This window comes from Bison bison, unplaced genomic scaffold, assembly GCF_000754665.1.
Source record: "Bison bison bison isolate TAMUID 2011002044 unplaced genomic scaffold, Bison_UMD1.0 scf7180017864484, whole genome shotgun sequence".
In the NCBI taxonomy this organism is placed as follows: domain Eukaryota; kingdom Metazoa; phylum Chordata; class Mammalia; order Artiodactyla; family Bovidae; genus Bison; species Bison bison.
The window spans coordinates 1,579,149-1,592,950 of record NW_011495044.1 but is presented as its reverse complement, the minus strand read 5'-3'; the positions used below and the strand labels follow the sequence as shown (position 1 = coordinate 1,592,950).

Genomic DNA, 13,802 nt, shown 5'->3' with positions numbered 1-13,802 from the left:
AGCATTCTTTGGCATTGCCTTTCTTTGGGATTGGAATGAAAACTGACCTTTTCCAGTCCTGTGGCCACTGCTGAGTTTTCCAAATTTGCTGGCATGTTGAGTGCAGCACTTTCACAGCATCATCTTTCAAGATTTGAAATAGCTCAACTAGAATTCCATCACCTCCACTAGGTTTGTTCATAGTGATGATTAAAATCTGACACCTGTTTGTTTCCTCCTGCTGCTTAAGAGAGAGATAAAAAATGTCTAACACTTGCAGCCTATATCCTGCTTTTGGAGACCCCTAGCCTTCCTGCCTGTTACCTTCTCACGTGTAAAGCATTTATCATAATAAAAAACAAATAATAAGTATTCAGTGAATGTAAGATACTGTTTACCTTTTCTTAATTTGTAATTTATTATATATTGGATAATGTTCTTTGTCTGTTACATGCACTGAAATATCTTCTCAGTTTATTATTTTTTTTCTTTGTTGCAAAAGTCATATATGTTTATTCTTAAAATTTTATAACAGATGCAAACAAATACCCATTACTTTAGACTTGCAGATAACTACAGTTAAAAATTCAAGGTCTAAATTTTTTTAAATTGTCTTTATGAGTATTTTTAAGAAACGTAACACAATTCTTAAACAATTTATTTTTTGTTTCCATGATTTTTAACATTGAATTACACAGTATTTATTCTTCTGTCACGTGATTTATTCACTCAGTATAGGTTTTAACATTTTTCTGTTTTCATTTGGTTTCACTGTTGAAAATTTTTTTTCACTTTTTGATGGATAGAAATGAATAATGACTTTGAATGAATAGAATTCTTAATAAACTTACGAATCTATCCTTATGTTTTTTCTTAGATGAATATGTGTCAACAATTTCATTGAATTGCAAGAGGAGAGGCTGGGAGGTAGACAAGATTCAGAGCAGGAAGGGTTTTGGCTGCTGGACTAAGGAGCTGAGACTAAATTCCCCAGATGGAAACTTGTGAGGACTCTGAAGGAAGGGGAACAAAGGCAGAGTTGCCGGATAGAAATCCAGCTGTGGCAGCCATGGGAATGCTTACTGACCACACAGTCTGCTCTTTGAGTCCAGGCCCTGCCACTTGAGAAGCAAATGAATCACAGACCTGGAAATCCTGGTTGCTTGGGGTGGGCAGACTAGGAGATGAGTTCCAGGCTGGGCCAGGGGAATGTGGGAGAGGAACAGCCCTCCACAGTTGTGAGGAGACCCCTGGGGTAGGGGGCAGGTACAGACGTTCAGCCCTGAGGTTCTCAGAGGAGCTGAAGTTATATTCACCAAATCCTGAGATCCCCTCCAGTGGAGGAAGAGGCCTCCAGGACCTGATCGATGCTGAGGTGGACTCCACAATGGGGTCAGGATCAGAATAGTGGGGAGCAGGAGAGCAACCATCACCCAAGAAGAAGGCTAGTAAGGAGGAGAAAGAAGGGACTTCATCTGGGGAGTGAGGGCTCGAATGTGCCTGGTGCCCCCACCTAAGGAGACTGCCTTTCCCAGAAGCCAGCCTCCGCAGATGGGCTCCACTCTCATCAGCCTCTCCCCTGGGTCTCCCAGCTTTCATCCCAAACCCTAGTCTGGCTCCTGTGGGGAAACACTGGGCCAAGAACCAAATGTAACTCTAGTGCCCCTGGGCTGTGTGTGGGCAGGGGACCTTCTCATGCTCAGGAGGAATGGAGCCTGAAGTTTCTTTCCCACCAGGCAGAACTGAACTCCTATGGGATGTTGCTGAGCAAGAACCTAGTGCTCCCTCCCCAGCAGGAAGGGGCTGCAGGAACTTAGCTCCTGGTTAGAGCCCTGGGGCCACATGTTACTCAGGAGTGATCTCCTGAGTCTGAGAGAGCTCTGCCCACAGCTCCCTTCCCTGTAGAGTTATAATCTCAGGACAGCAGTGCCCACAACCATTCTGGGGAGCAAGCCAGGCTGCGGCTGACCCCCCATGCCCAGTCGTGCCAGGAGCTCTGGGTAGGACCTGGTTCACAGTTCCTGTGCATCTTGGTGTCTCTCCCCATGTCTATGTGAGAGTGTCCATGGTTGTCTCTGCCTCTTTCTCGCTGTGTGTCCATCCTTTCCTTCCTCTGTCTCTGGGTCTGTTATTATCTCTCTGTCTCTGCCTCTCCTTCTCTTTGTTATCTCCATCCCTCTCCATGTGTCTCCTCCTGCCTCTTTTTCTGTTTGCTGTCTCTGGGCTTCTCTGCCTCCAAAGATTTCATCCATCTCTCTGATCCACTTTCTGATTGTGTAGCTCTGGTGTTCTGTCTAACTGGGTCTTCAGCTCACTCTGTGACTTTCTTTCCCTCTTGATGTCTGTTTACTGCTTGCTATGGTCTGGATTTGCCTGCAGCATCGTCCTTTGACTCACAAGGATCTGCCCTTGCAGTGCTTCTCTATCTGCCACTGGAACCCTGAGCCATCTCCTTCTCCTTCTGTTGATGTTAATCACACTCCCAGCACCCGTTTTCTTCTCTCCTTGTGTATCCCCCATCCCTCAAATTTTGGTTTATTCTTCTCTCTGTCTTCTTGCCACATATGTTTGTGTCTCTTCCTCCCTTCTGGAACTCTCTATCTTTTCCCATCATTTTCTCTGCTTCTGTTGCTTTCTAATTTTTATTTGTTTCTCTAGGTCAATCTTAGCCCCTGAAGGTTTGTGCTGATGCTGGGGGAGGGTGTGTGTGGTGGGGGAAGAGCTAAGGAAAAGGAAGAGAGGAGTAAACATATTTTCAGAACTTGAAAGAATCATATATTATTGTAATAAACCTCTCTCTCTCTCTTTTTTTTTTTTTACAGTTAAGAAATAGTTACCTACTCAGAATCATGGCAGTAAATGGCAAAAGTGAAAATTCAAAACTACATTGAGCCTTTTGTTTCTCCACCTGTGCTTCAGAAGGGTACGTATGTAGTAGAAGATAAATATATGGGGCTTCTCTGGTAGCTCAGATGGTAAAGAATCCTCCTGCCATATGGGAGACCTGGGTTTGATCCCTGGGTTGGGAAGATCCCCTGGAGACGGGAACAGCTACCCACTCCAGTAATCTTGCTGGGAGAGTTTCATGGATAGAGGATCTTGGTGGGCTATACAGTCCATGGGGTCACAAAGTGTTGGACAAAACTGAATGACTTTCACTTACTCATGTGGTGCTAATGGTAAAGACCCACTTGCCAATGCAGGAGACATAAGAGACACGGGTTTGATCCCTGGGTCAGGAAGATCCCCTGGAGGAGGGCATGGCAACCCACTCCAGTTTTCTTGCCTGGAGAATCCCATGGACAGAGGAGCCTGGTGGACTACACTCCATAGGGTCACACAGATTCAGACATGATTGAAACAACTTAGCAAGCACAGCACAAAGTGCAGAAGAAAAAAGTTAGGACAAATACATGAATTCATCTTAGGGCAAGGAGTCCTGGGGAGCAGAGACCTGTCACCCACATCCCCTTTGCCCTCACCCTGAAGGTACAAGCTGGAGGTAAAAACTGGGCAGCCTCTCATCACGAGGGACCTCATTCAAGGATCTCCACCACTCAGGACCTACCTCCTATCCGAAACACTTTTACCTTAAGCAGCAAATGTACTTGTATTAAACTGTATAAGCTGATTCCCAAGTGTAGCTCGGTGGAGGGGTTGAGCTCAGACAACAGGATACACTCCCTTTCAGTGTCCTCCAGTCTTGTCTAGGCCCAGCATGTCTTTCTCCATCTCTCATCTCCCTCTCTCACATCCACACTTTCATCTAACTAGTCTGAATGAAGAAGCCAAATCCTTATATATTCCAAATTCGAAGTACCACTTGAATTTTATTCCTTATTATAAAAATTATTTATGTTTATTGTATGAAATTTGGAAAGTTCATAGAACTTTAAGTAATAAATATCACCTGTAAATCTAATCACCAGAAATGACCCCTGTAAGGTTTTGGTATATTTCTTTCTAATTTTTATGCTGTGCATATAAATTTGTATACTGTTAAGATTCAGTCTGCTTTTTAACAATCTGTTGGAGCATTTCTCCACAATGCAAAATAGTCTCCAAAATATTATTTTAAAGGTTATCAGGTATTCAATCATATCAATAGACCATAAATTATTTCAACCAGTCCCCTGTTATAGGACATTTAGATTCTATCCAGTTTTCCCCATTAAAAGTAATTCTGCAATTAAACATCCTTGATGAAAATCTCTCCCCACATCTCTCATTTTTCCACATTCAATATTCTTAAAGGTGAAATTAAATGCTATCACATTTTCCTGCAGAAGAACAGAGTAATTTGCTTCTCATATGAATTTCCAAATCAATATATAAGAATTTCTCATTTACTGCAAACTGGTCAATGCCAGGCATCATCATTTTAAAAGAATTTTGTGCCTATGTCAGGTTAAAACTATTTCATTGATGTTTTAATTTGCAGTCTTTAATTATTAGGAAGTTTAAACTTTGGTGGATTCATTTTTTCATTAATCTCTTGTGCTTTGATTATTAATGTCTCATTCTTGGTTATGAGTTTTTTCCTTACAAAGAAGAGACCTTTATATTCTAATGATATTAATCACTTGTATTACACATATGCAACAACTTATTATTCATTTTTTAACTTACATAAGTTATTATACATAAGTTATTATATAGCCAAAAATATTCTTATTTTTCCTACTTTTCTTACTTTATTTCTATGCTCACAAGAAAGCAAGAAAGTATTGGCATTTAAGCAGGACGAATGTGAGCAGCTTGAGTATAGTGTAGAGACAGGGAAATTGAGATAGAACCAAATTACTCTTCACAATTAAGTAGATTGGTTCTCAAAGTGTGGACCCAGCATATGCATTACCTGGGAACTTGTAGAAATGCAAATTCTCAACCTCCACCCAAGACTTTCCAAATCAAAACTCCGTATGAAGTGCAGGAGCATCTGACAAGCTCTCCAGGTGATTCTGAATCACAGGTAAGTCTGAAAGCATTGAGTTAAAGGAATTGGATTTATGGCTGCTTGCCCCGGTAACGGGAGTAAGGAGAGTCCTAGAACTGGAAGACAAGGGAAGATCGGAGGAGGTTCTAGGAAGGAGACCAGTCTCCAATCACATGCAGGTGGCTGGGGGCTAGAGAGGAAAAACCTCTGCACAGATAACTTAGGGACTTTGCAACATTAAATGTTCATTTTTAACATAGTTTTCTCTTCTGTGCTGCATTGTAAGTCATCTTCCTTTTATCCATACATCCAGGACAAGTCTTGCAAATAACATCCTTGTGTTGGTGAGGTTTAGGGGCATAATGGAGAAAGAGAATAAGGATGAACCACTGAAGGTCAGTACTCCATGAGGAAGGCAATAAGGGGAGTTGAGGAGTCAATGAGAGTGAGGATTAGGAAGCAAAATGACCAGGGATACACAAGAATCCTTCACAATATTAGGGAAATATGGAACAGGTCAGATGAGGGCTGTGCAGATTTGTTTGCTTATTAGAGGGAAAGGGGTCAACACTAAGAGGCTGAAGGACTTGGAATCTTCAAGTGATGCTTGAAGGCCTTTCTCTGTCACATCGTAAAATAAATATTCACTCATATATTCTCTCTTAGGTTACCTTATACTTTTGTTTTTTGCATTTAACTCTTTAACATATTTAACTGTGTGAAATCACTTTTCCACCCATATTATTTATAACTCTCCTTTGCCCGTCTGATTTATAACAAATAGTAGGCATTTGGTAAAAACATGTTGAATCAATGACATAGTTACTGAACACCAATAAAGTTTCTTTCACCAGGTAAAGTTAAATCTTAAATATTAACTATAAACTTTAATCTACATAGCATTGATTTGAATTCCCAATTCTAACCTCAATGGTAACCCTAGCAGTGATGAAAACCTCAACATAAATAATAAGTGTAATAGTCTTAACTCTGATCTTTAATCAAGGCTAAACAACCTCTGTTGTCACAAGAGAAAATGGAAAATGGGATGAGTAATAGAGAGAAAAGCAAAGCTATCTTGGGAAAGCAAGAGACAGGAAGGAACACAGCACACAGCACTTCCCAGACTCAGTCTTCTCCATTTCATCACTATGCCCCTCAGCTGACGTCTGAACGAAACCCTGACACCACTCAAACTGTTGCAGCAACAGGACCCCTTCCAGGGCCCAAAACTGGGCTCTTGCCTAACACTCGGAAATGAATTGTCCAAGGAGACACATGTGCTGACAAAGCAAGAGATTTTATTGGGAAAGGGCACCTGAGTGGAGAGCAGTAGGGTAAGGGAACCCAGGAGAACAGCTCTGCCACATGGCTGGAAGTCTCAGGTTTTATGGTGATGGGATTAGTTTCTGGGATGTCTTTAGCCAATCATTCTGGCTCAGAATCCTTCCTGGTGGTGCATGCCTTGTTCAACCAAGATGGATGCCAGACAGAAGGATTCTGGGAGGTGGTCGGATGTGTGGTGTCTCCTTTTGACGTTTCCTGAACTCTTCCGGTTGGTGGTGGCTTATTAGTTCCATGTTCCTTACGAGGATCTCCTGCATAAAACAACTCATGTAAATGGTTACTATGGTGCCTGGCCAGGGTGGGCGGTTTCAGTCAGTGTGCTTCCCCTAACAAAACTACTATGGGGATGTATTCAGTAGTGCCCCCATCTAATAATCCAAAATTCCTGTTAAGAAACATAAATGAAAAATGAGTGAAATTTGTTGGCACCAAAACCCCAAATATCATATATTTCCCGAACTCTTTAAACAGGCAGAGCACAATGCAGGAACTCAACCAGTCCACTGTGACAGAATTCATCCTAATGGGCTTTGCCTCGAACCCCAGGACCAATCCTCTGCTCTTCACCTTCTTTCTAGTCTTTTACCTGCTGATCCTTGTGAGCAACAGCCTCCTCATCACCCTCATCCACCAGGACACACGCCTCCACACACCCATGTACTTCTTCATCAGTGTCCTCTCCATGCTGGACATGTGCTACACCACCACGACTGTGCCCCAGATGCTCGTGCATATTCTCAGCAAGAAGAGAGCCATCTCTTTTGCTAGATGTGTGGCCCAGATGTACATCTTCCTCCTCTTTGGGATCATTGAGTATTGTCTTTTCTCCATTATGTCCGTGGACAGGTACGTGGCCATCTGCCACCCTCTCCGGTATAAGGTCATCATGAGCCCCTGGGTGTGCCTTCTCATGGTGGGCATCTGTGCAGCCTATGGTGTAGTGGGTGGTCTATCCTATACCTTCTTTGCTATGCGCCTTCCCTACTGTGGCCCTAATGAAATTGACCACTACTTCTGTGAGGTCCCTGCAGTCCTGAAGCTGGCCTGTGCAGACATATCCCTCAATGACTTGGTGAACATCATCACAGGCTTCAATGTCATTGTGGTCCCACTCTCCTTGATTGTCCTTGTCTATGTCAACATCTTTGCCACCATCATGAAGATCCGCTCAGCCCAAGGACGGATCAAGGCCTTCTCCACCTGTACCTCCCACATTACTGTGGTCACCATGTTTGCTATTCCATGCATCATCATGTACATGAGCCCTGGCTCTGACTCCTTGTCAAACAATGGCAAGAAACTGGCCCTTTTCTACAACATTGCCACAGCCTTCCTCAACCCTGTCATTTATAGCCTGAGGAACAAAGATGTGAACAGGGCCTTCCTCAAATTGGTGGGCAGGGGCAAGGCCCCAGAATGACTCTCTAAAGATGAAGATGTGGGGAGCCATACAATGCAGGATGCACACTCACCCCGAACTCTTCTACCAGTCCTGAAGAGATGGTCTTCAAAAAGCTAACTCTTCACCCTGGCCCAGTGAGCGAGAACAAGGTGCTTGATCATCAGAATTTTCTATGGCATTGTAGTTTGAGGCAAATACGACTGGGAAGATCTAACACAGTTGTTAAGAGCCTGGACTCTAGTGCCAGGAGAGACCAAGATGAGAGACGGATTTACCAGTTACTAGGCATGTGAGTTCTTGCATCACATTTAACTGCCCAAAGTTTGTATCTCTCCTCAGAGAGAAATTGCAATGATTAAATGAGATAATACAGAAAATGTACAGAGCACGGCATAGATTATTTCTTTTAGCAAATGTTACTTTTACTAGGAATGAATTATCAATCCTTAAATGGCAATGATCTTCCTGATCTGTGGAAGTTGCTGGATCCCTAAAGAGAAAGTTGAGGGGTGGGTGGGGAAAAGCTGGTGGAGGGGAAGAATGGAAGAAGAAACTCAGAAACTGTAAAGTGGAGATTCTTAAGGTGCAGAGGGACTTGAAAAAAAGGAAATTAACCTATATAACCCATCTACAAACTGTGCCAGTTAGAGCATCTGGGGTCAATTGAAGTTATCTTAGAAAGTTGAAAATTCTTTTATGACCATTTTTTCTGTTCTTTTGTAGTTTTATACCTCTTGATTTCCCTTTCCTTCTTGTTTCTAATAATGTCCATTTTTGAAAACTATAGCTTCTCTTAGGTAATCTCAAGGAAAAGGGATTCTGTCCACTTGAGGATGTAGGAAATTAGAGAGGAGAGGAATGACTATAATGTGACAATGAAAAAAAAGGGACTTTAGTTAAAAATTAAGTGGGGAAACTTTTTGCTCTATTCTGATTTTTTTTAAGGGATTTTCTCTGAAAATATGTTTATTTTTCATAGGATGTTTACAAACTTGATTGCTTTCCCCCCCCCCCAGGCTTCACCAGTCTGGGCATCACCCATATTTACCGACTACTTGCTGTCACAGGAGCTTCACCATCCAACAAAGCAATTCCCATGAGGTTCTAGAAACATGTCCCATAAACTAACATGCAGACCCTTTGGGTTCTGTTTTCCTAGCTTCTTGCTGATATACACTGCCTACGAAGCTCTTTTCAGAAAAAAATCAGCTAGGCTGGCCAAAAAATATAATATGAATATCTGTCCCCTCCATGAGAGGCCAGGTTCCATGCCAAGGGTGCAAGTTCACAATGTTCCTGAAGATATTACTTAACCCTGCTATCCAGGAGCCAGAGTGTTGCATAAACAATAAAGCAAAATTATGGGAAAATAAAAAGACAGGGCATATAGCTGCAAAATATTTACAGACATGTGAATAAAAACATTAATACAGAGGGGCTCTAACAAATTGGTAAAAAAAAAAATACAAACGCTCAGGAAAATTGGAAACAGATATGAACACATTATTTAAAAGATATCTAAGTAACAATAAACATGGGAAAATCACACCACTGTAGGCACCAAAGAAATGCAAATTAAAATACCAATGAGATATCATTTTTTACCTTTACAAACTGGAAGAATATTTAAACAATAACCAGAGATGGCCAGAAAACAATAAAACACTGATTTTTATACATTGCTAAGTGGAGTATGAGCTTCCCTGATAGCTCAGCTGGTAAAGAATCTGCCTGCAATGCAGGAGACCTGGGTTTGAACCTGAGTTGGGATGATCCCCTGGAGAAGGGAATGGCAACCCACTCCACTATTCTTGCCTGGAAAATACCATGGACAGAGGAGCCTGGTGGACTACAGTCCATGCAGTCACAAAGAGTTAGACACAACTGAGCGACTAACATAACACAGTGGGAGTACAGTTTGACCTAAAAAGCACATGCATATTTCACACAACCATGTGATAGTAATTAGCTGAGTCCCTGATTGTATGGCAGCCAGGACTTTCCCAAGGCCCAGTCTGTGGCCAGAGCATTGCAGGGAAGAAAAATAAAAGTTTATTTCTATGCAGTCAGCCATGTTTATATTCTAAGTTCAACTCAGTTTGAATGTGTGGTCAAACTTAAAGTCAACCGACTGCTGAAAAATCAGCAAATTAGATTTCAACTCAATCCCAGATATACTCATGCTCACCAGAAGGCTATCAAATGGAGTCGTGGAAACAGTCATTCACTCTGAACCTGGTCAAGAAGGCTGCAGAGATGAGGCCCACAGAGCCCAGGAGACCTACCTGGATGACGTCTAACACTGTCTCCAGCTCTGAGGGTCATAATTACTAGAGATTTGCAGAGCAGGAGCACCAGGCACATCACCCCTTCCTCCATTACTTTCCTCTTATAGACAGTCCTCACCTGTTCCCGGAGTGGTACCTATCAAAACTGGTTGCAGTTATAGATTCCTCTGTGTCTCTAATGGGATGCATAATTATCTCCTGGCCACTAGCAGGTGATGGGAGTGGTGATCACAGAAAGTGCCAGGTTCTGCTTCTGATGAACACAATGGATGCTGTCCCCACATTAAAGTGTCACTGGTATTGAGTAAGTGGTATCTGATAGTCAGGCTCCAGTGACCTGCAAGGACCAGCTCCCAATTAGCTCCTCTAGTTCAGAGTCCAAGAAGCTTTGCAAGATCAGAAATACTACCTTTTGGTTAAATTCAGGTGGTCCAAGGTTTGCACCAAACAGAAGAGTGGCTGCTACAAAGCCATGCCAAGCAGGCTAGCCCTGCATAGGCTTGCTATACATAGCAGTCAGTGTTCCCTTAAAAAAGATAGCCACTTCACATGCTATGGGTAAAAAAAAAACTATTTTTTTTAAGGGACCTTAAACAACTGTCCCAAGAACTGGGGAAGTAAAGACCTGGAAGGGGCATTGGAGGATCTGAGTAAAATCACTATTCATTCATCATGAATCACTGGGCAAAGGTAGAGAAGTCAGAGCTTACAGGAAGATCTGAGAAGCCCCAGATCCAGTCATTTAACAGGCCATAACAGGGGAGTGCTTAAAAAGCTCCTTGGGAACCTGTTGCCTTTGAGAGTCCACAGTCAAGTCCTCAATTTAATTTAATCATTTCTTAAAAGGGCCTATATCCGAACATGGTTACATTCTGAGATATGGAATGGCTAGGACTTCAACATATGAAATTGGAACAGTAGGGAGCAGACACAATTCAGTCCAAAACACAAAGTAAGACAGTAATTCTTGAAAAAAAGGAGATATGCAGGAATAGATTTTTGGCCAAGGGTACCACAAGCAAGTGGCCAAAGTAAGTGGAAACCAAGCAGAGAGCAGTAATCCCTATACTGGGTGAAACAAAGATCAGAACTGTGAGCTGTTGAGACAGTGAGGAATTTGTGAAACACAGGTTTGAGAGAAGAAGAAACTTTACAGAAAAAGGACTCCAGAAATTTACATAGAGGCCTCCTTCAGCCATTAGCAAATCACTGACAAGCATACACACAGGGTGAAATGAGACATGGAAGAAACAACTACTTGGGACTGTGAAGTGAATGAAAATTCAGGTGCTTGTACCATGCAGGGAGACACTGAAGTTGTCATCCAAAGTGGAGCTAACTCACTATATACTCCAGGGTCCCAAAATAACTATCTTAGGAGTAGAGCTATTCAGTCCTTAAAGGAAGAGTTGCTCCTGACTTACTGTGAGAGCCAAAAGCAAAGCCTCAACAGGATCAAACTGATATGACAATAAGTTAGTGCTCTGTCAGACAACCTTCAACATTTTTTGAAGGGAAACAACATAATGCAGACTATCAACTCTGTAGCATCCTGTATGTTGAAATAATGCCCTAAAAAAATCAAATTTTACTAGACATATAAAGAAGCAGGAGAAAGTAACTCAGAATCAGAGAAAAAACACCAACAGAAATGGTGTGGACATTGAAATTAACAGAAAAACTTTAAAACAGCTTGTCTAATAAACACACTAAAGAATTGTTGAAGGAAAATACAGATATAATGAGTGGATAGATGGGGGATCACAACAGAAAATGGAAATAAATAAACATGAAGAAAGAATAGTCTTCAATGGGAGGAGATCAAGATGGCGAAGTAAGAGGGTATGGGGTTCACATATCCCCATGAACACATCAAAAATACATCTATATATGGAATAATTCTTTCTGAAAACGAACTGGAAACCAGCAGAGGGACTCCTGTACAACCAGGTCTTTAAGAAAGATATACATGTAACTGGGTGAAAATAGAAGAAAAGTGATCGGGTCAGGCCCTGTGCCCCTGAGAGGAGACCTGGGAAAAGGGAGATTGCAGATACCCACCCTGGGGAGTGAGCAGGTCAAGACAGAGACTGGATGTCCCAGTCCTGGGGTTCTACATGGAGAAGACAAGCTCTCTTGGCTGGTTGGGGATTTGCTGGGTCAGGCAGAAAGACTGGGGAAACCTGGACTTTGCTCATGAGGAGTGCTTGCCCGCAGGCTTGCCCCTGAGACAGGACAGAGAGAAGTCTGCTTAAGTAATTGTCTGCTGGGTTTCCCAAGACAGCCTCACAATGCCCCATTGGAGCCAAGGGAAACCCGGCCCCACTCAGTCCATGCCACAAGCAGCAATGGATCTGGGGTGGCCAGGACTGGGAAGAGGACTAGATCTTGAGCTGCAAAGACGACCCAGTCCAGGAGCTGAGCCTTAATGGGGTGATGGTGGCCCTTATTGGAACTTACTCAAGCAGCACCTCAGAAGCAGCCCAGTTGCTGCCTGATTTTCTAATAGAGACCAAATGGGGATTTGAACCTAGATCAGGATTCAGTGAGGCAACAACACTAAACAGTTGACACAGCACTGCCTGTCACATTAGACAAACTTCCTTGTTTGTTTATCTGTTTAAGGAGGTGCAGTCCCCTCTTGAACAGTAAATCTCTGCTTGAAATCCCAAGAATGTCACATTCATGAGGCCCACTCTCTTTAAGGGAGGAAGGACATTGCCACCACAGGCAGTGTCTCCTCCCACCAGCTAGAGAAGTGTGTGGCCTGGGCAGGGGTCCTCTACTGTGGACGCAGGCTTCCAGGCTCCTGTCCCTACCACAAGATGTCCGGGTGTCACACCAGAGATCAGGGCTGGCCCTTAATATTGCTCACTTTTTGCTGTCAGAAGACTTACCACTGACTGAGCCCCTCTGTGTACCATAAGCTGTGCTAAGTGTCTTACAGGTACCTTCTTAACACTCATAGCACTACTTTCCATTCTAAACAGGATGAAAATGAAGCTCAGAGAGGGAAAGTGATTTGTACAAGGCCATATGGCTAGGAAGTAGTGGAGTCGGCATTCAGCCACCAGTCTGTCCGGTTGTCTAGTCTTTTGTTTTCTGTGTTGCAAAAGAAAGAGAGGCATTGTATTTCCTGGGGCTTCAGAACCATATCCAGAGAAGGAAACAAATTGTCAAGAGACAAAATATATCAAGATCTACAACTGTATCTTGAATATTATAAATAATACTACTATAAAAAATTGGTTTTGTGTATCTTTCAGAATTAGTACTTTTATCTTCTTCATATATAGTCTGGGCAGAGAGTATAGTATCCCCAGTTTTGGTCTTTTTCTCAATATTCCTTGACAATTCAGAGACTTTTGTGATTCTATGTAAAATTTTTGATTCTTCATTTCAATTAAATTTTTTTTAATTTATGAGTATATTACACAGTATCTACGGCATGTTCCATGGGCAGGGCTGCCCCATATCAGGTATCTACCAGGTCCATGGCCTTCTAATCTTTGAAACAATACAATGTCCAAATTCAGACACACTTCGAGAGTGAAAGGCAGAGTTTTAATTAATTACAGGAATTAATTGATCTATAACAGGCATAAACCGTAACTGTCCCATGAAAACTAGGGTATGCGATCACCCTATCCAATCCCATCCTTGGCTAGCCTACTCTCTCCCCATAGTTGGAAACAAGCACTATAGTTGATACTTTTTAGCCCTAAAATCCATCTTACCTGGATAAATATGCTATTTCTCTGGGCACCTAAGCATTCCGGCCCATTACTCTGAGATAACATCCAGGCATGCTCAGCTGCTGCTTTGTCCAACTTCATGTTCCAGTTATATG

At 42.4% G+C, this 13,802-nt stretch overlaps 1 protein-coding gene across 2 annotated transcripts in view; it reads left to right on the top strand.

The window, feature by feature from the left end:
* Nucleotides 1-8,053, top strand: part of LOC105004875 (olfactory receptor 2D2-like) — a 139,956-nt gene extending 131,903 nt beyond the window's left edge. The window contains exons 3-4 of one of the 2 annotated variants that reach the window (XM_010862635.1): nt 2,802-2,902; nt 6,841-8,053. In XM_010862635.1, the coding sequence (XP_010860937.1) occupies nt 2,839-2,902; nt 6,841-7,682 (906 nt within the window). In that variant the 5' untranslated portion in view covers nt 2,802-2,838 and the 3' untranslated portion in view covers nt 7,683-8,053. Of the gene's footprint in view, nt 1-2,801; nt 2,903-6,733 lie in introns of both variants that reach the window. The other variant, XM_010862634.1, reaches the window with a different exon arrangement.
* The last annotated feature ends 5,749 nt before the right edge of the window (nt 8,054-13,802 follow it).